Raw genomic sequence first — 27786 nt, forward strand, 5'->3', positions numbered from 1 at the left:
ATTATCTGGTAACGGCAACTGGGTCGCGGATGGGCGGAAAAATGTCGGCGATATGGACGACAGGTCCCCGTCGAGGAGTTGATGTCTATTAGGCACCTCCACGTTGGTCGATCGAGCAGTTCACGCAGATGATGGGCTGTATGGCAACCGTGCTGACAGGGTGAAGACCGTTGGTAATAGCGGGTGACTTAAATGCCTAGAATGGGGAATTCGTTTTACGAACCAGCGAAGCCAAATTCTGCTAAAGGCACTGGCCACACCAGATATCGATTTGGTAAATGTCGGTACCAAAAGTAGCTTAAGCCGAAACGGAGTGGTGCCGATTATCGCCGTTACTTTTTGTAGTCCAGGTCTACCAAGTAATTCTAACTGGAGGGTAGACGATGCCTACATTCACAGCGATCTCCTGGCGGTTCGCTACAGTATAGATTACAACAACATCAGGCAGCGGATAGAGGAAGTAACGGCTAGACCAAGGCCAAGCCCTCGCAGATGGAACACATCATATTTCATCGACGAGGTATTAAGGAGGCCATGAGCGAAACTTATTCGATCTCAATCGTGACCAATTGGTAGCGGTGCTCTCGTTTGCATCCGATGTCACCATGCCTAGGATAGTCCACCCTAGGAATGGCAGACTACCTTGTTGAACTCAAAAGTTATTGTAAATCTGCGCCACGCCTGTGTACGGGCTGGGCGACGGATGTAGCGAGCACGTACTGATGGGGAGCGAAATTAACGACGGATGGCGTTCGCAGCTGCCAAAGTCCCGCTCAAGACCGAGAAAATGGCGAACAAAAAGGCCTGCTTTGAGGGTCCCGGTCAGAGTTCCAATACGAACCCGTGCGGTGATGCCTATAGAGTCGTGATGGTCAAGCCAAGAGACTAAGTAGTCTCCACAAATCTTTCCATGTCATGATCCAAGTCTTAAGCTTTCTTTTGTAGGACCGCTGGGAACTGGGGTGGCGATGAGGAGAGAGTCACAGATGAGGAACTAGCGGGGATGTAGGTGAAGCCCCAGAAGTCTTCTCAGGGGGTTGGAAGCATCAGAGCGTGGTTCTAAGTTATCTTCTCGAGCACCTTTCCCGCCGTGTCAAACAAACCTTTGTCAAGTTAGAAATCCACCCGAAGACCCGTCGCGTCAGCATACAGACCAACATTCGACACGGTTTGTTTGACACGGCGGGGAAGGTGCTCGAGAAAATAATTTTCAACAGACCGTTGATGCACACTGAGAGTATGAATGGTGTCTTGAGTAACCAGTTCAGCTTCCGGCAAGTCGATCGTACACGCTATCTTGTCGGTTACAATGACCACCGTGGTCGCACTCTAGCATAAGAGAAGGAGGATTCGCTACTGTACGTGCAGTAGTGACTCTGAATATAAGGAAAGCGTTCAATAGTTCTAGTTGGGCAGCTATTGTCGATGCACCTATGTCCCTAGAATATCAGACTACTTCTACAAGATTCTCGCACTTCCAAAAGTACTAGTATACGACACAGAGCCACGTTAATTATGCTTGGAAGAGAGCCTCTATAGCCAAAAGGCAATGTGCGTGGGTTGGAAAATATAGTTCTGCCTCCTTTATTGTCTGTTGGCTGCAGGACCCTTATCTCCACACTACCTGAGCCTTCTGCTCGGGAATCTGTTGAATAGATTATCCTCTCATTGCTTGGAGTATGAAAAAGAAGGAGCATTTATCGTACTGCTAGGTTGTCCTCAATGATCACATAGTAGGGTGCGTGAGACAGTCTTATAAAAAATGGTGGACCCACCGTTTCGGTCATGTGGGTTCTCGTGGATTGCTCCTGACAATCTGCATACTATGACCAAAATCATCTCAGAATTATAGAGGAGGTTCGGCTATGTGGGCCCTAATCTTCTCTAATTAGAAACTGTAAAACAGAAGACAACGCTGTTACATGAAGTGAAGGATTCAACGAAGTGTGTTTCCAAGTGTTCAATAAACTTATATGGTCATTAAACTGAATAATTGGGTGCAAGACATCTCTCACTCTGGTGAGAGATCAGAATAAATTATATTACATGTTGAAATGACAGTATTCTTCCAAAATTCTCAGCATCGGTTGAGTATTAGGGTGGATCGTTTTACTGTAATGCCGATTTTCATGCTAATTTCCCTTATCCATCCCCATACACTCACCTCGCAGCACCTTCCGATCGTGATGGTTGTGGCACTTGAGTCCTTGGCAGCCGCGTTTCTGCACCAACGATGGACAGTGTTTGCCGCCGTTTTGCGGTTTCTGTTCAATTATCCTGGTCCGTGACATCATGCCCGTTCCGCAGGCGGTGTCGCACTCACTCCACGGGCCCCACTCGCTCACGACGCAATCGATCACTAGCGGGGCGTGATGAAAAAAGAACAAAACGGTGGGAAAACGGGAAAATATTATCAGAGATGTGACAAAAAATATTATTTATTCGGTTGAGTGACGCAAAACGGGCTGCTTGAATGGTTGAATGAATTATTGAAATATTTGCTTGCTGCGGCGTTGAGCATATTATTCGAGGTGGCAGTCGATGGCAGATTAATGAACGTGCAAGAAAAGAGGAAAAATATATTTCTGTGAAAATCAGCTTAAATAGGTAATGCGAAACGACAAAAAATAAGGAATTCTAGATTTGAATGTTGAAAGAGGTCAAAACTCGTTTAAATGTAGGATTCCCATGGGAGTGCTACATGAATTTCTGTTTGTTTAAGTTTTTTTTTATTTCCATAACATTTAGTAATAGGACTCATGTCACCATTGCCATAAGCGCCCGGATATTCAATAAAAGCATGCTGAGGGGACGGGTTGATTCTCCGTTGGTTCAGTAATTTTTCGTAAAGGAAATTTTCTTGCCTTCCTTAGGTATAGAGTGTAATCGTGCATACCACACGATATACACATACAAAATGATCGTTGACAAAGAAAGCTTTAAGTTTATAACTGTACTCATAGAGCACTATGCTGAAAAGTAGGCTTTGTCCCAGTTATAACGATACGCGAAGAAGAAGAACGATTAGTAATATAAAATTCGGACAACGGGAGACGAACCAGCCAAGGGCTGAAAGTGTCTAAAATATAGCCACAGACAAACAGACGTAACACCTTGGACGATTTTCATGGAAATCAATCGCCCAGTTCACACTACCATCACCTGGTGGAAAAGTTGCACGAATCACTGTGTTGTGCAATATCGTCAACAGAAGACGCTAGTGTGAAACGTCAAACGCATAGATGAACGATGCGCGCGCCTCTGGTTGCGAAAGCCACAACTATCTTCGTGCCTGCCACACGATATACACATGCAAAATGGTCATTGGCAGAGGAAGCTCTCAGTTAATAACTGTGGAAGTGCTCATAGAACACTAAGCTGAGAAGCAGGCTTTGTCCCAGTGAGGACGTTACGCCAAGAAGAGAGAGAAGAGAGAGAGAGAGAGGTGACATAAAAAAAGTTTCCAGTACGTTATAAAGTTTTCGGATCCGAACGGGATTTGAACCAAGACACCTACCATCGGTAGCAATCTGACGCCTCTGCCAATGAGGCCATCACAACACTTGAAGAGGGCGGTGATAGAAGCTTTACTGGTTCTACGTATTGCCAGTTTCCTCATTCAAATGCTTGTTTGTCAGACGCACACGAGCGGGGTAGTATGTCGTCACATTGAACACGTAGACGTATATTAGACTTGATTTGTCGTTAGTGATTTTGTTATAATCTATCACAATTATATCATATGCAGATATGATAACAGCTGTAGATATAATTTAGTAATATTCAACTTTTTTTTTATTTTATGCAATGAAATGGAATCTATCACATAAGGGGTCATCCATTTAATTTCCAATTTTAGCGTGACGTACCTAATAGATGCTCCCCAAGGTCGAAACAAAATAGTAGAATAAACCAATTCCACGTTATAAATAAAAGATACGTTGTAACGAACGCGAATCAATCAATTTGCATTTCAAACTCAAGTTGTCATTTTCCTTAAGTTATACAGCGCACCGCATGGCATATTGTTAGTTGCAATATGCGCATAGTTGATAATTCTCTGCTACCCAAGACAATTACGTCATAAACTAATCTTCTACGAAGGACCAAGAAAGAGACCCATAAATTGTAATGAAAATAGTGACGCACCGATAGTGGCGGCGATAACAAAGTAGAGATAATAAGAAAGGGACCCAAAAGATAATGAGTCAAATCAGGTAGAATGTATTGTACATTCATTCATATATATAAGGCTTAGCATTAGTAATAAAGTTAGTTCTAGACCACAGTTCTACAGTGTATGTTTTCTACATCCGAAAACCGTAAAGCTCCGGTGTCACATTTTGGTGAACTACCAGAGAGGAAAGTACTCGCGACGTTGTGTTGAAATTGTGCAGTGATACCGGCGCGCGGAGATCAACTAGAATAAGTGGAAAGGACTCCGACAATATAAAAAGTTGTCGTAATAAATAGCTACAGTGATTGATTTTGTAACGTGGTTTACTGTCGCCAGGAGTGCAGTCTGAGTGTTGTGCATTGTCACAAAATTTAACTGTTACAAATCTTGAGCCAATAGTGGCAAACATTCGAAAGTTGTGAATAGATATTCACGAATCGTGTCTAAAATACCTTGTGTGTTGAATATTAAAACCCAGAGTGGTAATTCAAGTGAAACTAGGACATTGGACATTTTTGAAAATAGTGAAACTGCAGTGTGTGAATTAACAAAAAGGTTTGGAAATACCTTTAGAAGCTGTCATCAGAAGTGAACGCGCAGATCCGGCAAAAGGAAACAGAGAAGCAAAGTAGCAGCAAACAACCAGGTGAGAGTAAAGTGAACATTTGCGATGGCAAAATCAAAAGCTATGTTCCAATTCGTGGAAAATAAGAACGGAAACTGCCGTTTATGCAAGGAAGCTGACACCAAGGATAATATGGTGTCTTGTGACGATTGTGATAGGTGGTTCCACCTTAGTTGTGTGCACCTTAAGCATACGCCGTCACAAGAAGAGCGATTCCTTTGCGCCAAATGCGAATATCTGGAAATCGAACGAGCGACATTATTGGACGTAAAAGTGAAGTTTGATTTAGCGAACCAGCTAAATGAATCGCTGAAAATTCAACAAGATGTGGCAAACAGACGTCAGTCTGAAGGTTCTTTAAATGCGACGAGGCAAGCATTAATCAAGCTTCCAAAATTTAGTGGAGAGGCTCGTGAATGGCCGAAATTCAAAAGCATTTTTAAGGACACATCTGCCGAAGGTAGATTTACCAATCTCGAAAATTTATCAAGATTGGAAGAAGCTCTGTATGGCCAAGCTGCCAAGAGCGTGTCAAATTTGATGATAGGGGCTGCTAATGTTCCTAGAATAATGCAACGGCTTGAAGAAATTTATGGGAGACCGGAGGCTATTTATCAGCAATTATTGAACGAGCTGATAAAAACATTGAATCAACCCAAACTCCATACTATCGATATTGCTAACGCATTGGACGATTTGGTTGTGACAATGGAAACATTGGCCAAGCCAGAATTCCTTCATGATTATCGGTTAATTACTGACATAGTATCAAAGCTACCATTTAGTATGCAGATAACATGGACAGAAGCGCTTCAAAGAAATGTCAGTCAGCCAACTCTCCATGATTTGAATAAGTGGCTGCAAACTCACGCAACGACATTACGGAGATTAGCACCACCTACAAGAAAGGAACAAAAGCCCAGAATCAATATTCATAACAATCCTTCAAAAATGCAGTGCAACATTTGTAAGCATGAGCATCAAACGTTCAAGTGCAACATATTGAAAAACCTCAATGTTGAGCAAAGGCAACAACGAATTCAACAATTGAAACTGTGTTTTTCTTGCCTGAACAAAGGACACGGTAGTAAGTTTTGCAGAAGCAAGCGAGAATGCAAAATAGACGGTTGCAAGGGAATGCACAATCGTTTATTGCATAAAGCAGCCGTCGAGAAACCCAAGGAAAATCAAAATCTGGAGAAGGACAAAACTAACAATAATCATCATGGAAGTCGAAAATCAACGGTATATTATCAAATAGTACCAGTAACGTTGCAGAATGGAAACCTCTCTTTGGAAACATTCGCTTTCCTTGATCCCGGCTCGTCATTAAGCCTTTTGGATCAATCGGTAGCGGATAAACTTGGGCTCCATGGACGGTCAGAACCACTGGAATTAACCTGGACGCAGAACGTTTCAAAGGAATCACCTAGCCGAAGAGTACAGCTGTGGATACGCGGACATGGAGGAAAAACTTATTCAATGAAGGATGTCAGGACCATCGAGGACATTGAACTTCCAACGCAAACATTGGATATTAAACACATGAAGAAGGAGTTCACTTATTTAGCTGATGTTCCAGTTCAGGGATACGTCAACGCCAAGCCCACGATTTTAATTGGTATGGAGCACGCTCATTTGTTGTTGACGACCGACAGAAGGATAAGTGACGAGAACTCGCCGATGGCAGCGCGTACCAAACTAGGATGGTTGATTTTCGGTAAGGTATATAGAGGTGAGCCTTCATATTCTTTTTGCATTAGAGAGCATGAAAGTACAGATTTAAGAGCAATTTTTGAAAATTATTGTTCTACTGAAAACTTTGGAGTCAACGTCGTTAATAAATTACCAAAATCAGCAGAAGTAGAAAGAGCTGAATCAATTATTAAAAATACAATTAAATATGAAAACGGACATTACTCAATAGGATTATTGTGGAAAACTGAAAGCATGAGTTTCCCTCCAAGTTTTAATAATGCTTTCAAACGTTTGGAAATATTGGAGAAGACATTAGCTAGGAAACCAGAGCTAAGAAAATGGGCAATTGAGTCATTTGAAGGATTTGTTAAAAAGGGTTATGCCCGTAAGCTTAGCCCACGTGAGCTACTACAGGAACATCCAAACACCTATTATTTGCCTCATTTTATTGTGACAAATAAAAACAAAGTCCCACCTAAATCAAGAATTGTTTTTGATGCAGCTGCAGCAGTAGAAGGAGTATCTTTTAACTCAGCACTGCTTTCCGGTCCTGACACAGTAAAATCTTTGTTCGGTGTTTTGCTAAGATTCAGAGAGTTCAAAATCGCTGTTACAGGGGATATACAAGAAATGTTTCAGCAAATAAAAATTGTTATGGAAGATCAGCCTGCACAAAGATACCTTTGGAGACAATGTGAGGCCGATAGGGATCCGAGCGTATATGTGATGGAATCAATGATTTTTGGATCAACGTGTTCTCCTGCTTGTGCTCAAGCAGTGAAAAATTATAATGCACAGCTTTTTAAGGATGATTTTCCAAAGGCTTCTGAGGCTTCTGAAAATAACTTTTATGTTGATGATTATTTGGATAGCTTTGATGAAATTAAAGAAGCATCTGAAGTTGTTCAGGGTGTTATAAATATTCAACAGTATGCTGGATTTCATCTAAGAAATTTTATTACAAATTCGCAACAGCTTGCCAACGTTATTCCTTCAGAAAGACTTCATGTTTCAGAAATAAAATGGTTCGAGAATAAAGAAATACCAACTGATAAAGTATTGGGTATCTATTGGAATACAACAACTGATTTGATCGAATTTCAATTAAAACTTGATCGATTGGAATTCACAAGGTTGATTACAAAGAGAGAAACTCTCTCGTTTGTAATGAGTATTTACGATCCCTTAGGGTTAATTTCGAACTTCACAATTCATGGTAGAATTCTTTTACAAAAATGGCATAAAGAATCTTCTGATTGGGATAGCCAGTTACCAGATAGTTTATCAAATTTTTGGAACTCTTGGATAGATATGCTTAAACTTGTCACCCATTTTAAGATTCCAAGATGTATGACCTTGAAAAATGCATTGTTTTATGAGTTGCATATGTTCGGAGATGCTTCGGAAAATGCTTTTGCTGCCGTTGTGTATCTGAGAAGTGTTACTGCAAATGGCACTGATGTGAATATAGTATCAGCAAAGGCAAGAGTTTCACCGAATAAAATGTTATCCATACCACGTTTAGAGTTGCAAGCAGCAATATTAGGGATAAGATTGTTGAATACCGTAAAGAAAGAATTAAGAATTTCGATTTCAAAATGCGTCATGTGGTCAGACAGTCAAACTGTCCTAGCCTGGATTAATAGTCAGCATAGGCGGTATAAGCAATTCGTAGCTCATCGAGTTGCTGAAATCTTAGAAACAACTTCAATGGATCAATGGAGATATATAAAATCATCATTAAACCCTGCTGATGAAGGTACAAAAATTAAAAAGGGAGCATCATTATGGCTCAATGGACCATCGTTTTTAAGAAAATCAGAAAGTTATTGGCCAAACTGGACAGTAAGTATGGAAACTGATGAAGAGCTGAGAAACTATGTAAACATTCATCAAAGAATACATCCTTACTCTTTTATTCAGGACGATTATTTTTCGGACTGGTGGCGTTTGGTTAAGCGAACTCTAATAATAAAAAAGTTTACCGATTGGATTAAAAATAAAACAGATTTTGATCGTAGCACTAATTATGATGATGTAAAATGGGTTGAAAACGCGATATTCAAAAAAGCTCAATGGGATTGTTTCGCAGAGGAAGTAACATTACTGAAAGAAGGTAAAGAAATTGAAAAATCCAGCAACTTACGAAAATTGAGTCCAATGCTTGATAATCATGGAGTACTCAGAGCAAGAGGAAGATTGGAACACGCAAGAAGCATACCCGAATCAGCAAGAAAGCCAATTATATTACCATATGAACATAATATTTCTTTTTTAATTGTAAAGACATATCATGAACGGTATTTGCATCAGAATGACAATGTCGTGATTGCAGCTATTCTTCAAAAGTTTTGGATTATTAAACAAAGGTCACTTTTGAAAAAGGTCAAGAAATATTGCCAAGAATGCATTATTGCTAACGCAAAACCAGTACCACCCATGATGGCACCCTTACCAGATTATCGGACCGAATCTTTCTTGTATCCATTTACGCATACTGGAGTGGATTACTTTGGTCCATTTGAAGTTGCAGTAAAACGATCAAGAGAAAAACGTTGGGGTGTGATTTTTACATGTATGTCTAGTAGAGCAGTTCACATCGAAATGGCTGAGAAATTAGATACAGATTCTTTTATTGTCTGTTTGCGTAATTTTCAAAACAGAAGAGGAAAAATTAAGCACCTTTACAGCGATAATGGCACCAACTTTGTTGGAGCTGACAATGAATTAAAAGAACTAATTGTGAATATTGATAAAAGAATGAGAAACGGTGATGCGGCAGCATTAGCCTTAAAATGGACATTCAATCCTCCCGCGGCATCCCATTTCGGCGGAGTATGGGAGAGGCTTATTAAAATCATAAAGTTATCGCTATATAAAATGCTGAAGCAGTATGGTAGTCGTTTACCACGACCAGCAATTTTAAGATCTGCTCTGATCCAAGTAGAATTTATTTTAAACTCTCGTCCATTAACACACATACCAGTAGAAGATATCGACGACGAAATAATGACACCATTTCATATTCTAATTGGTCGTGCTGGAGAATATGTACCACCTTATGATCCAACTGCAATTCACTTAGAAAAACATCATTGGAAAAAGGTTCAAAACTATGGGAAATATTTTTGGGATCGGTGGACGAAAGAGTACCTTCCATTATTGTTGAAACGAAATAAATGGACTAATCAAATTGAACCTATTAAAGTTGACGATATTGTTGTAATAACTGATGATAAGGCACCTCCTGGAACATGGTTGAAAGGTCGAGTAATCAGTGTTAGAATGGCTAAAGATGGACAAGTAAGATCTGCTGAAATTAAAACATCTAAAGGTATTTATGAAAGACCAGCCGTCAAAGTGGCAGTTTTAGATGTTCGGAAAATTCAAAAGCCAAAGCCATCTTTAGAAACAAATGATGATTTATTTCAACAAACTCAAAACTTTCAAGGAAGTCATGACACAATTCCACTTTCAGAACCGAAGAAACTAGATTCACCAGATTTAATCCCGAATCAAGATGATCATGAAGAAATGTGCAATCTACGTTCGAATAAAACCATAAGAACAAAAAATCCTAGTAACTTCATATCGTTTATGTTGCTTGTATACATGTTTACATTAATCTTTGGTTTCGAAACTAGAGGATTGATAGCATTTGATTGTGCCAACCCAGAGGTAAACATGACAAGTTACTCGCTTCTTGATGTAGCTTCTTGTATTCCTCAGAAAAGTAATTTGAGTTCAACAGAAATAACAATACAGGTTTTACAAAGGAATGTAAAAAGTTTAACTAAAGTTCTTCAATGTAAGGTAATAATTCGAAGGTCCATAAGACATTGTGGAGCATTTTCGCATACTTCAGATTATCAGTATGGATATTCTTACATCGTCAAAGAGTTCAATTCAGAAGAATGTACAAAGGTACACGCTTTAGGAATTGTATCGCTGACTCATGACAGACAAATTAATGAGCTGAAGTTAAATTCCACTACAAGGGGTGAAACGCTTATTGTAGGTAGCGTGACTGGAAATTCATGCAACGGAGGCACATATAGTACACCATTCTATACATGGACTGGGGCACTAGTTTATTATGAGTACGAGATTGCTCTATACGACTATATTGCAAATATTGACCTTGAAAATGATCAGATATATTTGAAAAATGGTTTAATGTGTTCGTATTCAATTGGAACATGTCTAGATTCCGAAGAAGGTTATTTGACCTGGAATGTAGACTTGAATCAGTCCTGTGAAACAACTGAATTTGAAGTAATTTATGAAGGACTTGTCAATAAAACTACAAGTTTAGAGGGTAATATAAAGCAAACTCATTCAGTGGTTTACAGCACTATTTCAGAAAAGCAAGTATTTTCGATTAAAACACGAGAAGATACTCGCATTTGTGGTTACAACGGATTTACTACTGATCATCCTAGAATTTTAATAATTGAAACAGAGAGTATTAGATCTCCATTTACACGAAAAGCAAACAGTGGAAAAAATTTGGATTTGTTTACTTATTTTAATTCCAAAATTACTCTTGTAGAAAGTTATATTGGTCAATCTTTAAATGATATTTACAATATGGTTATGGCTGAAATGTGTAAGTTAGATAAAGTTCTTTTAGAAACTAAGCTTACACTGGCTAGGCTTAACCCGAATGAATTCGTCAGCAGCATAATGAAGAGAAATGGTTACACAGCAGTAGTCGCTGGCGAAGTTTTGCACGTTTTGGAGTGTAAACCTGTTTACATTACACCAAGATTTACTGAGCAATGTTATCAAGAAATTCCCGTTTTTTACAATAATGTGTCAATGTTTTTAGCTCCAGTTACACGCGTTTTACAAACATTAGGAACAGAAATAGAGTGTACTCCTCTACTTCCTGCCAAATTCAAATTTGGGAGCAGATGGTACACCACAGATGGAAGATTACGAGAAACCACTGCGCCAAGTAAACTATCAACTGATATTGTTACCAGCTGGTCATACACGCCATTGCCAAACTTAATGGAGAGTGGGGTTTATGATTCCAACAGTTTGGTCAAAATGAGGAACATGATATATGAACAAGGCGAAAGACGTGTAGCATCTTCTGTAGTTTATAAAATTTTAGCTGGACAAAATCCTAATACTCAAGGCTTTAGATTTGATGCTTTATTATCTGAGAAAATAATTGATGGTGCAATACATAAGTACTGGAACAAAGTGTTGTCTTGGAGCACATGGTTGGGAAACACTACGTCAACATTCATCGGTATTTACCTATTCGCTCGAGGTTTAAAATTTATTGTTGATACAATCATACATAGTCAGATATTATATGACATCTATGGTTTCAGTTGGAAACTAATAACATCATTCTGGGACTCATTAACTAATTTTTTGTCGCATAAAAACATTAGAAGGGAGACGGTAAACAAAATGGAAAATAATAGATGTTCAGAAGAGAATCAACAACCAAACAATGAAACAGAAGAAACAGAAATGAACCTGTATAGAGGAAATGTGTATCCAAAATTCAACACAAATGTCTAGTCCTAAGTAAAAAGACAATATTAATATCATTTCATATAATAAGTAATAAATCGCTTATCGACAATTATTATTGTAAATCTAGTAGATTTACGGGGTCCGGAATGTAACGAACGCGAATCAATCAATTTGCATTTCAAACTCAAGTTGTCATTTTCCTTAAGTTATACAGCGCACCGCATGGCATATTGTTAGTTGCAATATGCGCATAGTTGATAATTCTCTGCTACCCAAGACAATTACGTCATAAACTAATCTTCTACGAAGGACCAAGAAAGAGACCCATAAATTGTAATGAAAATAGTGACGCACCGATAGTGGCGGCGATAACAAAGTAGAGATAATAAGAAAGGGACCCAAAAGATAATGAGTCAAATCAGGTAGAATGTATTGTACATTCATTCATATATATAAGGCTTAGCATTAGTAATAAAGTTAGTTCTAGACCACAGTTCTACAGTGTATGTTTTCTACATCCGAAAACCGTAAAGCTCCGGTGTCACATACGTCATTTGTGTAAAATCCAACTCAAAAATATTGGAAGACACACAAAACATAGTTCTATGTAAACATTGTTCGTCCGGTCGCAAATTGCAGCACATGCAATATCCGTCGTTTAAGAAGACTTTTTGGGTATTTTCGTCAGATTTGCTCTTCGTCTTGAGGGTTTTATCGGCCAAATTTCCTGAAATATCCCGGTCAACCAGTGAGAGATTTTCGATATCGATTTGTTTTGAATCGATAACGATCGCTATCGTCAGATAAAGCACTCTAAAGGAAATCCGAATCTGGTTGATACGGATGCTCACGCAGATATGACGCTTGTTTAAAACAATAAACAAACTGAGAATTTACTTTTTCCAAAGTTGTATTTCTTTGTTCTTACTTAGAGTTTATCGGTAAAAACAACCCATCGTCAACATTTCACGTTAGCAACTTCATTTGTTTCTGCAAACTGAAGTTCACAATCTTCCTATAACTTTCAAACTGTTCGTTCAATCAAGTTGGTGATTGTTTTTGGGATATAGGGTATGTGTTCCATCATTAATCTCACGCTCCCATATTCATCCTATTCGAAAACAAGCGATTACGGCACCGATTGATTCCGTTCTTTTTGTTTTCATGGGTGCTCACTTCTAACAAAAAATACAAAAATAGGAAACAAAACAAACAGCGCTTCAATCCTTTGTTTTTCGTAGGATGAAAATGGGAGCCACATGCTTAAGAAGGGAACCAATACCCTACAAATGTGTTGGAAATAACAAAATGTTGTTGATGGAGCATCGATCATCGAAGACTCATGAAGTAAAATTCCGAATATATCGGAAACGGTTACTTTCAGAAACGCTATTACAGTAGACGTTCGGTCAGTGCAAGCGGTTCAACTGCAATGCTTTTTAACTGCAAGTCCGCTAAGTGCAACAAAGTTACAGTTATCGCAATGCCAAATGTCAAAATTGGGGCGCCATGTTTGCCCAAATGAACAGACGGATGAAGTTCACGTCAGTTTATGGTTTGTTGATACTGTCAGGCGTTCCAGTTATCGGATTTTTGTTCGCTAAGTAAAACGTTAACATGTTGCAGTTATCGAACGTCTACTGTATCTTTGACATCCTACAAAAAATTGAAAAAGGTCTGATAAAAAGTTCCAAACCTATCACCCGACTATCTATCGCGTAAGAATACAAAACGAAGGTTAACAGAGAAGAAAGAAAAGCCAATGGTCTGACGAAGGGGAAGTTTGTCAATGTTTACTTGTTTTGTTTCACACCAGACAAGACATTACAATTGTGCCACAAAACTAACCCAACATCATCTAGATTCTAGAAAATACTGTGCTGTTGCGTCAACAGGTTCTTCGCCACAGCTTCCAGCAGAAAGAATGTTCTTTAAAACGCTACAAAACATTGCAACGAAAGCAGCTGTTTTGTTGGTGGGGCTTCTTATTCGATTGGCACATCATCCGGGAACTATTCCGGTTTTGGATAAGAGTGCAATAAAAGAAACTAAAAAAAGAAAAATAATAGCTGTGAAATATTTGATTTACAGCTATATTCCAGCTTACAGCTTGTATTGATAATAATGTTTACATCCGAAAAGTCATGGTGAATCATTGGTAATATTCCAACAGTTTTTTTATTACACCTACCAGCGGTAATGATATCACATAACGACAGTAGCTTCAAAGCACTGCTGGTTTGGGAAGAATTTGGCAGATTATAACTATGATGCCAACCCCAAATTACGCGTCGCTCATACAAACAAGCGTAACGGAAGGGGAGGGGTTGATAAAACATGACGATTTTAGCGTTGAGTTCTAAATGAATGCTACATGTTTTGTTTTATGGTTTTTGACTAGAGTGGTCAATATTACAGATATGATCAAACTATTTTGCGTCAATACAAAAAACATATTTTGAAATTATTTTGTTACAAAAAATGTGTTACAATATTTTGTTATAGGCAATTATTTTAATAAGCATAATGTAAAAAATGCTGTTATATATCTGTTTGAATCAATAATACAAGTTTTGTTATAGTTTTGTTTTAAAAATAATAACAAATCTTGTTACAATTTTGTTGTGGCTGCTCACATATACGAATCCTTACAACAAAATTATATCAAATTGTGTTATTTCTAACAACGGTTGTTATAATTTTGTTATAATCTTGTTAGGAGCTTCTGGTCGGGTGTGGTAATTGTTGGAAAACGATGTAAACGAATGAAATTACGTTTGAAAATGGATGCATCGCCAGAAATTACGCGCCTAGATTATACAACTATTTGCTGTGTTGACACCAGGGTACAGTCGGAATTCGTTATGCACCGTGTATAACAAATTCCGACTGTACCCTGGTGTCAATACAGTAAATAATTTTGCAATCTAGGCGCTTAATTTCTCACCGCCCACCGCAATTTCTCTGTTGTCTTTTAACCAAATCAGTTGATTTTTGGAAGATATTAAGCTAATTACACTCCCGTTCAAAAGTTTGGGGTCACCCCCTCAAAAACATGTCGTTTTTTTAGGCCCATATCTCCGACAATTTGCGTCCGATTTCAAAACCCTAGGTTTCATTCAAAACATAATAAGTCAAAGAAACTTTGAACATGATTTAAAAGAAACTTTTTCAAGAAAATTTGTATGTAAACTTAACCCAAAGTTGCCAAATCTTCTAAAAAATGAATATAAACTTACGGCAGTGTCGCTGGAAATTGGGTCGACCAAATTTTTAGATGAGAGCGGTAATATGACCCATTTTCTATTAGCTTTCAACTGCTTTTTACAGAACTTAGCTAAAAAATCTAGATAAAAAGTTATTAAGTAAATTAATCCTTGATGTCATCGACCAAAAGTTTGGGGTCACCCCTCAATATGATGTATCGGCCAAAAGTTTGGGGTCACTTTCGAAAAACATGGAAAAGTGATTTGGTGATGTCTTCGTCATCTAAGACTTCGTCATCTAAGACGAAAATTGATATTTTCAGTACGCAGAATATTTGATTCATTAGTTTTTTACAAGACTTGTGCATTAGAATTGTCAAATTATGTTAATTCTGGCGAACAATGCACATAACACAACCATATTAAATATTGATGTTTTTAATTCAGTGCGGGTAAGACCGTCACCCCTATGAGGTAAGTCCGTCATATATATATTTTTATATTGATACATTTGAAGATTTCAATTTTAAAATATTTTCATTACATTTCTGAAATGCAGTGATGGTTTGCCAATCATTCTACAATCGATACTCTTGTAAAATCACTGGTCGGGGGGCGCAATTGGAATCCGCTTAATAGGAGACTAAGCTTATGGGATTTGGGTTTTTTAGGGGTGTGGCTAATTATCCCAGGTGTGTCAAGAAATAGCGCAATACTTTCTCCGCAAAGTTTTAGGGTTTGAAAAGATCTACCATTTAGAACTTTGGTTCATATGATTAGTTGGTGACTTGGTCGCCAGAGGCGCCACCAACAGTTTGATGTTAAATTTCACTACAGGAACCATATTAGGTTGTCAAGCAAACGTTACGATATGCAACAGCTCAAGACCCTGATAATTGGAAATAGTGCCTTCTGAAAAATTATTGGATACGTTAATAACTTACAGATGATGAGTTACGAAGTTCGAAATTCCTCCACTGGGCGGCGCAAGTGAGCATGTAAATTTCCTAAACCTCATATGTCAGAATCCAATGATTTGGTGTCTTCGGCAAAGTTGATCTGTATGACATAGACTTACATAAAACGGGACACGTGTTTCGGAATTCTGCCACTAGGCGGCGCTAGTAAATTTGCAATCGCTGAAAAAAATAATCCACAAATTATGCCCTTAGAAGGTCCAGAAGGAACAGGAAGAGTCCAAGCAGGAACTCCTGGAGAAATCCTAGTAGATTTAGTTGGATAGACCGTATGAAATACTGAAAGAAGCCTTAGAAAAAAAAAATCCCGCAGGATTCCCAGGAGAAACCCATAATGGGGTCGTCCATAAATGACAGAGCATTTTTTTTTGACGATTTTTGACACCCCTTCCACTCCTCGTAGTATATTTTCCAATACGTAATACATAGCTTGAAGCATAATTCGAAACTCCAACTCACACCCCCCCCCCCCTAAAATGCTACGTCATTTATGGGCGACCCCTATAGATATTTTCCTGGTTGGTCATCAATTTGTAGTTGCATGGCATCTAATAGAAATGCCTAGCCAGTTCAACAAACATCCGGTGATCCGAAGAGCATGACGGTGCTGAAGAGTGATGGGCTTACCCGAAAAGGCCACTTCTCTTAAATTACACCGTAATTTCTGAATAATTGTTGAAACTGACCATTCAATGAATCTTGGCACTAAAGAATAGTACAGATGAGAATACATAATTGATGAAAGTTAGTTTTTGCACTTCTTTTGTATTCCAGAAGCTAAATTCTACCGACGAAATATTACATCCGGCGTTGGTACAATGACGCGTGCGTTTGTTTTGTTTATTTTCTTCGTGTTTGACAGGTCAATTTTGGTATCATTTGTCTCGAAAAAGTAAAAATGGTAAAAACAAATAAGATGTGTGGCCAAAAAGCTAGTAAATAACTGTTTTCTGGTAAAATCATTGGGGTTGACGGGCTTACCCACCCTGACGGTGTTACCCGCTTTTCCCCTGTACATGCTATATTTACACACAACAAAGTCTAATTTTTCAGATGTAGGACAGCCGAGAAATCGCGTTGAGTATAAATTGGGAGGTACCGTGTGTACAGTAACGAATTCCAACAGTATCAGGTGCAGATAGTGCAGTTTTTCAAAGATCCCGCGTCTCCACCTATGCGAAAAGGTGAATAGACTTCAAATGAGCCAAGTGACGAACCCGATAATTTGAAAATATCGTGAACCATGCGCCCCCACTGATTATTCATTGTGTTGTGATCAGTGGTGGAAAGCATCATGCGCTTGACGTGTTTTTTGGTTCGCCTCAAACACAATCTTTGCTCATGCGCTCGCGAACCCAGAAAGAGAGAACGGTTCACGATTTCCCGGATCGACGAACCAACACAAAACAAATGTCGAACGAGCAGCATCGCAGTTGGTTCGCCAGAAGGATCACAATGTAGAACACTTGGTTTGTTGCCATTTTTTGTACACTTAAAGGTAATTAGTTGGGTGTTTTTTGATTATACTGGTCAGGTACCATTCCAATAAATGATATCGACGAAAAATATTACCAAAATTTGATTTCATTACAGAAATATCAGCCGCGAACCTCTAAAATAAAAAAGCATCGCGCTTGCAAAAGATGCGATGCACTCGTTGGCGTTCGTGTCGTACGATCGTGTGCCACAGACGTACGAACACCATCGCACAGCAAAGGTTTGCGATGCGATGGCATTTTTTTGTAGCGCGTAAGCACACGTTCGCGATCGATTTCCACCACTGGTTGTGATATTTTAGCTAATCCTCAAGCAGTCGCGTCTTTGGCCACCCTCAGCGACACCACACTTATGCGTTGTACCACAAGAGCTCTTTTTTCATGGTGCGTGTACTTAGTAGGTACACGACGCGATCGCTTCTGGGGTTAAATTGAGTTTATAGTAATGTGGTATCAGTTGGTGTTTTCCCTCCAAAATCCCCCTCTTCCGTCCGCAACTGGGGTGGGTACCAGGAGCAGCTGCAAGGCCTGCCGAAGATGCAAGATGCGAAGTAAAAATAAAATAAATTTGCATGGATCATGGTCTTTGCCGTAACACCAAACTATCCCTCTCCAACAAAAAACCACGGGTCAAGTGATGACAAAGACCGCCAGCTAAGAGTTGTGTCCTTAGCTGGTAGTGCCACCTGGGCACTGTTGTCCTTATGACTTCAGTTAGATTGAGGAGGTACGTCCCGAGCGCCTCTTCACCAAGGATGTGTGACTCAAACAGCGTCTGTTCTGGCATCGAGCCAGCGGCTGAGTATGAAATACTCATCCATCGGAAGCCATACCTAAGATGGCAGCCCCACCACGGTGGATAGGAGTCCTTAGTCCAACATCCTACTGTTCTTGAAACCCAGAAACCGTTACAGAAACCAGAATTGAAAGATTACGAACTGATTCAATGGCAACGACCTTTAGCGCCGAACAACGGACAAGAATTGCACTTGGAGTGTATTAACCCTAGCCCAGCAGGAAAAACTGGCACAACTAGCCAATGTGGCATGCCGTATGAAGCTTGAGATCCTCGAACTGAGCGCAGTCCATTGGCCGAACTTTGGAGATCACAGATTGGCGTCGCACACTGTTGCGGATGGACCAAAAACGTGATCGAAATTGTTTTGACCATGAAAACATGATTTTTGATCTTTGGTGTCTTCGGCAAAGTTTTTCTATAAAATAAGCCCTAATTTATGGAAATATCAGTTTTGTGATCAATCCCCCTAAAAGTGAGAAACGGTTTCTAACTTTTTTATTTGTAAACCAAAAAAATATATTTGTTAAGAGAAGTTGTAGACAATTTCACTAGAAACAACTTTGCCGAACATACAAAATTTCTATCTTTTGATTTGTATGTACATTTGAGGCGTTTTTTATGAAGCACCCCTAAAAATCAGTTTTTTGCTTATAACTTTTTCTATGAATTTTTCACGATTTCCAAATGTTCTAGCAAATGTTTTGCCTTATTAAAACGCGTAACTTTTGCGAAGAAAGTATATATCTATCTCTCATATTTATCATGTTATTGGAAATTTCACTTTAAAAAATGCTTATGTTTGACATACCCATTTGTTAACTTTCGCACGTTTTCGCAGACCAGGATTTTCACATTTGAAAATATGGAACGAGTTTTATCTATTGCAAATATAGCCAGTTTTAGCTTGATTTCGCCTGCATATTTAAATTTACATACTAGAAATGACTATCATTATAAAATGTGTTATTGTAAAATGATCAAGATATCAAAAAAATGTACTTAGTGCTTTTCTTACATGATTTTCCCACATGAACACGCAAAAACGTTTTCACAGAATCACTTGGAACTGCATCAGATGACTTTCCCATGAAACTTAAGTTTTTTTTTTCAGATGAACAGTGGCTCTCATAGTAGTACGATAAATCTTTTCCACAAAATAATCGATATTTTTAAATGCTGTTGCTAATGCTCATAAAATTTTTCGTATTCATGTACACTTTGCGAAAATGTTAATTTGCAGAAGGTTCAAATAACAACAACTGATGTGAGTGTAGAATTAGCATCTAAGTTAAAATACACATAAATAAAAAAAACAACTGATGTTTCGATTAATATTGATTTAATTTGTTTACTTGAAAAATGAAACTTATCTGTTAATATTAACACATATCCTTGATTACTGTCATCATTAAATGTATTGCTTCCAGTTACTGTTTGTATGTTTTTCTGTCCGAGGAAGCACAAGAGTCACGCAACAAAACACCAGAAATTACAGAGAGGATCATAGACGTAAGTTTCCAAAAATCTAAACTAACACAGATCTCCTACATCGTCTGCTTGAAACATCTGATCCCATAATAAGGAATATTGGACTATTTCCTAAAAAAAACAAGAACACCATAAACGTAGGATGCGAACAACCTTTTGCTATAAACATATGACGAGAAAGTAACTGGAAGCAATGAAATAAGTGATGACGTTAATCAATGATATGCATTAATAATAACAGATATGTAATAATTTTCAAGTAAACAAATTGAAACCCAATTTTAATCAAATCATTAGATGCTGTTATTTAAACATTCTGAAAATTTACATTTCTGCAAAGTGTACATGAACTCGAAAAATTTTATGAGCATTAGCAAGATCATTCAACAATATCGTTTATTTTGTGGAAGAGACTTATCGTACTACTATGAGAGCCACTGTTTATCTGAAAAAAAAACTTAAATTTTATGGGAAAGTCATCGGATGCAGTTCCAAGTGATTCTGTGAAAACGTTTTTGCGTGTTCATGTGGAAAAATCATGTAAGAAAAGCACTGAGTACATTTTTTGACATGTTGATCATTTTACAATAACACATTTTATAATGATAGTCATTTCTAGTATGTAAATTTAAATATGCAGGCGAAATCAGGCTAAAACTGGCTATATTTGCAATAGATAAAACTCGTTCCATATTTTCAAATGTGAAAATCCTGGTCTGCGAAAACGTGCGAAAGTTAACAAATGGGTATGTCAAACATAAGCATTTTTTAAAGTGAAATTTCAAATAACATGATAAATATGAGAGATAGATATATACTTTCTTCGCAAAAGTTACGCGTTTTAATAAGGCAAAACATTTGCTAGAACATTTGGAAATCGTGAAAAATTCATAGAAAAAGTTATAAGCAAAAAACTGATTTTTAGGGGTGCTTCATAAAAAACGCCTCAAATGTACATACAAATCAAAAGATAGAAATTTTGTATGTTCGGCAAAGTTGTTTCTAGTTAAATTGTCTACAACTTCTCTTAACAAACATATTTTTTTGGTTTACAAATGAAAAAGTTAGAAATCGTTTCTCACTTTTAGGGGGATTGATCACAAAACTGATTTTTCCATAAATTAGGGCTTATTTTATAGAAAAACTTTGCCGAAGACACCAAAGATCAAAAATCATGTTTTCATGGTCAAAACAATTTCGATCACGTTTTTATGCCATCCGCAACAGTGTGCAAGGGCTGAAAGTCTCTATAATAAAGACAAAGCAATCAATCAATGGTGACTGGGGGATCGCTCTTTCTCCTTCGACCACAAAGTGTCCCCAGTCCCCAGTGCACAAAGTTACATGGGTTTTCCGTGATGGCGTCATGAAGAATCAAATCGACCACATCTGCATAAGCAGGCAATGGAGATGGAGCCTTCTTGATGTGCGGAACAAACGTAGCGCCGACATTTCGTCCGACTATCATCTCCCAATTGGCGAGATTCGGCTGCACATTGTGGGGATCCATCGACAGGAGAAGAAAATTAGGCGCCGGTGCAACACACGCCGACTAGAAAACGTTGCGGTGCAAAGGTCCTTCGTCGAGGAGCTAGAGAACCGTGCTGCGGATATTTCAGAAGGTGAAAGCTTAGACGATCAATGGAGTGCTATCAAGTACGCCTTTATCGCCACCGACGAGAATAATTTGGGTGAGCTAAGCAATGGATCACAGAGAATACCTGAAGGAAGATAGAGGAGCGAAGGAACGCCAGAACCGCGGTAGAGCGAGCGAAAACAAGAGGAGCCAAAGCCGTAGCCCGTCAGCGCTATTTGGTTATCTAGAAGGAAGTGAAACGCTTATGCAGATGGGACAAAAAAGCGTGGGTGGACTCCCTAGCCGACGAAGGCGAGAAAGCCGCAAACACCGGCGACATCCGTCTCCTCTACGATGTCTCACGTCGCCTTTGTGGGACCAAGATTAATGCTACGATGCCCGTGAAAGACACATCAGGACAGCTATTAACCGTCCCGACTGACCGGCTCAAACGCTGGTTCGAGCACTTTGGAATCCTTTTTCAAGTGCCGGCCATGCCACCAACATGTCAGTATGATCCACCAAGGGTTCGACGCATTATCCGTGTCAACATTGAAGCTCCATCAGTGCAGAAGATAGAAACAGCCATCCGAAGCATGAAATCGAACAGGGCCCCGGGGTCGATCGCATATTAACCGAGATGCTTAAAGCTGACCCCGTAGTATCTGTACAACTGCTGCATTTAAAATTCTGCAACATATGGGAAACCGCGATATTTACGGTCAACTTCAGCTTTTTAGTAAAGGTGCCTAAAAGGGTGACCTGACTGTATACGATAATTGGCAGGGTGCAAAGCGATCCTTACCCCGATACAGGAGAAAATTGACGCAACTCTCTGGCAGCATCAAGCATTCCGTACCGGACGATCCTGTGTGGATCATATTGTCAAGCTTCGTATCATCTTGGAGCAAATCAATTAATTCCAAGAATCTCTCTACCTGGTGTTCATTAGTATGGGACAAACATCAAATTCTCGCTCCAGTCGATTTTTTTGTTTCCATTTAGGTCCCATATGAACTGTGCAAAATTTCAGCGCAATCGGTGAAACTATAATTTAGCGCAAGCGGTTCAAAACTTTCATAGGATTTACTATGGGAAAAGTTACACTTTCAGATAAAAAATCCCAGATGTCGTCCCTTGTCTCCTTAATTCGAAGCAATCAATGCTTCTTGTAGAAAAATCATTTATGAAACTTTCCTTCGAAGATCGCAAAACGATTGGATGCTTGTGGAAAAAGTTATTGATTTATTACCGATTAGTGATTCAACGAACAGCTTTTTGTTTTGATTTATTAGCAACACTGTAGCTGCTGCCTTGGCTGCTGCTGTTTCTGGGGGTGGTGATGCCTCCCGCCACCCCATGTAACAACGGCAATAGCAGTGCTGCTGATAAAACAAAACAAAAAGCCGTTCGTTGGATCACTAATCGGTAATAAATCAATAACTTTTTTCACAAGCATCAAATCGTTTTGCGGTCCTCGAAGGAAAGTTTCATTAATATTTTTTCTACAAAAAGCATTGGTCGATTTGAATTTAGGAGACAAAGGGAGACCTCTAGGATTTTTTGTTTGAAAGTGTAACTTTTCCCATAGTAAATCCTATGAAAACTTTGAACCGCTTGCGCTAAATTATAGTTTCACCGATTGCGCTGAAATTTTGTACAATTCATATGGGACCTAAATGGGATCTAAAAAGTCGACGTGGAAAAGTGAAGCGAGGATTTATTTCTTCCATACAAGCGTGTCCCATACTAGTGTTCATTGATTACAAAGAAGCTTTCAACCGCCTGAATCACGAAAACATGTGGAGAGCCCTTAGGCACAATGGTGTCCCTGAGAAAATCATCGGCCTCATTGAAGCACAGTACAGGGCATTTTCGTGCAGAGTACTGCACAACGGTGTCTTGTCTGATCCCATCCGGGTCGTTGCTGGAGTGAGGCAAGGATGTATACTATCACCGCTACTGCTCCTCATCGTAATCTTCGAGATCCTGGTAGGTGCGATTGATCGTGAACCAAATCGTGGGTTGCTGTGGCAGCCCAGTGCCATGGAGTACCTAAATGACTTCGAGCTGGCTGATGATGTTGCTCGTTTAGATCAACAGCGCTTTGATATGCAGAGCAAGCTCGATGATCTAGCCGATCGTTCCTCGGTGGCAGGTCTCACCATCAATGATGACCAAGTTGTTGGATGTAAACACAGTCAACCCTTCCAGCCTCACGGTAGCTAGGCAAGCAGTTGAGAATGTTGAAAGCTTCCAGTATCTTGGTTGCCGAATGGCGGCCGATGGTGGCATCAAGATCGTCAAAAGTGCACGGATCGAGAAGGTGAGGACTGCCTTTGCGAGTTAAGGAAATGTATGGAAAGTCGACACACCAAAATCCAAGTCGAACGTGAAATGTGTGCTGTTGTACGCCTGTGAAACTTGGCGTGTATCAGCGGAGGACACTCAACGGCTGCAGATCTTCATCAATAAATGCCTGCGGCACTGGCGTAGCCACGGGGGGGGTTTTAGGGTTAAAACCCCCCCCAGAGCCAACATTTCTGAAACAAATTTGCAGTATAAAACGCTCTGTGATGAAAAAAAATTTTCGGCTGCGCCGCCATTTTTAACCTATGGCTCAAACTCAGTGTATATTTTTACGAAATGTGACTGTCAAATGAAAAAAGGTAATATTGAACATGGAAAACCCCTCCCAGAGCAAATTTCTGGCTACGCCACTGGCCTGCGGTATTTATAAAATTCGTGCATGGTGATCTCACATCTGGATCTCCAGCTTGAAGTTCCATCGTCGATGTCATTTTCATTTTTTTTTCATTTATTTAGTTCACATCAAATTCATGATAATAATCACGCTCCACCTGGTCCGCCCATCGTGCTCTCTGCGCTCCACGCCTTCTTGTACCAACCGGATGGTTAGCAAACACCAACTTTGCAGGGTTGTTGTCCGGCATTCTTGCAACATGCCCTGCCCACCGTATCCTTCCAGCTTTGGCCACTTTCTGGATACTGTGTTCGCCGTAAAGTGCAGCGAGCTCGTGGTTCATCCTTCTCCGCCACACACCGTTCTCCTGCACACCGCCGAAGATCGTCCTTAGCACCCGTCGCTCGAAAACTCCGAGTGCTTGCAGGTCCTCCTCGAGCATCGTCCATGTCTCGTGTCCGTAGAGAACCACCGGTCTTATTAACGTCTTGTACATGGTACATTTGGTGCGGGGGTGAATCTTTTTTGACCGCAGTTTCTTCTGGAGCCCATAGTAGGCACGACTTCCACTGATGATGCGCCTTCGTATTTCACGGCTCACGTTATTGTCAGCCGTTAGCAAGGAACCGAGGTAGACGAAATCTTCTACCACCTCGAAAGTATCCCCGTCTATCTGTAACATTGCTGCCAAGGCTTGTCCTGTCTCGCTCAGTCCCACCTACCAGCATGTACTTTGTCTTAACCGCATTCACCACCAGTCCGACCTTTGCTGCTTCACGTTTCAGGCGGGTGTACTGTTCTGTCACCGTTCCAAATGTTCTGGCAATAATATCCATGTCATCCGCAAAACAGACAAATTGGCTGGATTTCGTGAAGATCGTACCCCGGCTGTTGAGCCCGGCTCGTCGCATAACACCTTCCAGGGCGATGTTGAATAGTAGGCAGGAAAGTCCATCACCTTGTCGTAATCCCTGTCGAGATTCAAATGAACTGGATAGCTCACCCGAAATCATTACGCTGTTCTGCACACCGTCCATCGTTGCTCTTATCAGTCTAGTCAGCTTCCCGGGAAAGCTGTTCTCGTCCATAATTTTCCATAGCTCTGTGCGGTCGATACTGTCGTATGCCGCTTTGAAGTCGATGAACAGGTGATGCGTTGGGACCTGGTATTCACGGCATTTCTGGAGGATTTGCCGTACGGTGAAGATCTGGTCCGTTGTCGACCGGCCGTCGATGAAACCGGCTTGGTAACTTCCCACGAACTCATTTACTTTAGGTGAAAGACGACGGAAGATGATCTGGGATAGCACTTTGTAGGCGGCATTCAAAACGGTGATCGCTCGAAAGTTCTCACACATTAACTTGTCGCCTTTCTTGTGGATGGGACAGATTATCCCTTCCTCTCCGGTAGCTGTTCAGTTTCCCAGATCTTGACTACTAACTGGTGCAGACAGGTGGCCAACTTTTCCGGGCCCATCTTGATGAGTTCTGCTGCGATACCGTCCTTACCAGCCGCTTTGTCGTTTTTGAGCTGGTGGATGGCATCCTTAACTTCCCTCAGCGTGGGAGTTGGTTCGTTCCCGTCCTCTGCTGCACCAACATAGTCATTTCCTCCGCTGCCTTGGTCTTCCGTGCCTACATTCTCTTCGCCATTCAGGTGCTCGTCGAAGTGCTGCTTCCACCTTTCGATCACCTCACGTTTGTCCGTCAGGAGGCTCCCTTCCTTATCCCTGCATATTTCGGCTTGCGGCACGTAGCCTTTGCGGGATGCGTTGAGCTTCTGATAGAACTTGCGTGTTTCCTGTGAACGGCACAGCAGTTCCATTTCCTCGCACTCCGCTTCTTCCAGGCGGCGCTTTTTCTCCCGATGTCATCAAAAGCCGATAGCGATAGAAATTCGGGAGCGAAAGTGGAGGTGGGTCGGCCACATCCTACGCAGGTGCGGGAACGAAATCTCCAAGCAAGCGTTAGATTGGAACCCAGCAGGACGTCGCAGTAGAGGCAGACGGCATAGCCTCAACAACGAAATCAAGAAAGTTGACAGAAATTCGGCCTGACCATAGGTCAAGGCGATGCGATGGCTGGCAATGACCCGGGATGGAGACCTCTCAATTTGGCCCTCTGAACCACCATGGTGCTCAGGACTGAAAATAAGTAAGTAAGTAGATCATCAATTCCTCGACACGAGTCGCTTAGCATCTTAAATATATAAATAAACTCAAAGCGAACTTCATTTTTTTGGCGTATATAATGCGTCGAATGGGAAAACTTGAACGTTTACAACTTTGACTACATGGGTCCAGAACCGGCGAGCTGTACAAATTCGTATGATTACTTCGTAATCGTAAGCTGTTTTATGGCTTCCCAATGAAAAAGTTCATCATCATTATTTTCATTGATTGCAACATATTTGCCATTCGCCTTAACGATTCCATTCAACCCGGGTGATGCTCACCGCTCAAGTTGCCATAGAAAACACATAAAGTCGTCTGATAGGTTCATGATTGACCATTAACTTGGTTCTATGTAAGACACTCACCTAAAATGCTGTTGACAAAGTAAACAAAACTATCAAATTTATTGCCCTCGTTATATCCTTCTTCTCTGGGTAGGTGGCGTCCTTCCTGGATCGAACGCACCTTACCTTGTGAGAATGATCGGCGTGAGAACCTGCTACAAGATTGATTGAATAATCACAGCATTATAGTACAGACTACACCCGACCTGAACAACCCGACCTCGTAATCCGGTTCGAAAAGGTTCCCACCCATGTAATCTGAGCTCGAATTCTTAGCCGCACTACAGACATAGTCATAGCCGTCATCATCATCATCATTCGGGTTCCCTCCGAGTCAGATCCGGCGATGCCGCCAACCAAGGAAGGAATAATAAATAAGCCATAAAATGATGGCAATATACGATGATGCGGTGCTACATAAAATTCCCTTTGTTCCCCCACATGTAGACTTCATACAAAGCTCGATTCCAGAATTGAGTGCAAAGCTAGGTGCAAAGCCTGTTAAAGAGCTAAGCCTACCCGCATCCTCCCGTTTCATAACACGGCTGGGGGGTGTGGGAGTCGATAAACCATAAATGAGGCATGAAATACTGTTATTGTTCGGCATTATTATTTTTTCTTCGGGCTCTACGCCCAGGATGTATGTGAACTTTCACGGTTGTTTCATAGAGGAATGCGATTCGAGCAGCGATGCCTCGCTTAGCTAGGACCGTCTCCTTTTATTTTACTGGCTGCTAAGCCACACGGTTCACCGCTTGATTATGATTTCAGAGAGCGCTTTTCATTTACGGATAAAGGCAGGGCTGTTCATTCTAAAATATGAATTTTTGCGTCTGTCGCTTTTCACGCTGTGCCGTTGCGCCTTATGGAAGAACAGGAAATTTGTAGGTTATATGATGAAGACAATTACCTTTTGGATGGCGCACGTTGTTCAGGAGATTGAATTCAATTTGGCTTCGCTACGATATGCACGATTACGATTACCATATGCCAGGAAAATGATGAAAGCCGGCAGTCATGCGT

General features: G+C 40.2%; 1 protein-coding gene across 11 annotated transcripts in view; it reads right to left on the minus strand.

Moving 5' to 3' along the window:
* Window positions 1-27786, minus strand: part of LOC109400336 (somatomedin-B and thrombospondin type-1 domain-containing protein) — a 541334-nt gene that overhangs the window by 19158 nt on the left and 494390 nt on the right. For all 11 annotated transcript variants that reach the window (XM_062859341.1, XM_062859342.1, XM_062859344.1 and 8 more), the window contains one exon: window positions 2165-2359. In XM_062859341.1, the coding sequence (XP_062715325.1) occupies window positions 2165-2359 (195 nt within the window). The remainder of the gene's footprint in view (window positions 1-2164; window positions 2360-27786) is intronic.

Source organism: Aedes albopictus, chromosome 3 (genome assembly GCF_035046485.1).
Source record: "Aedes albopictus strain Foshan chromosome 3, AalbF5, whole genome shotgun sequence".
In the NCBI taxonomy this organism is placed as follows: domain Eukaryota; kingdom Metazoa; phylum Arthropoda; class Insecta; order Diptera; family Culicidae; genus Aedes; species Aedes albopictus.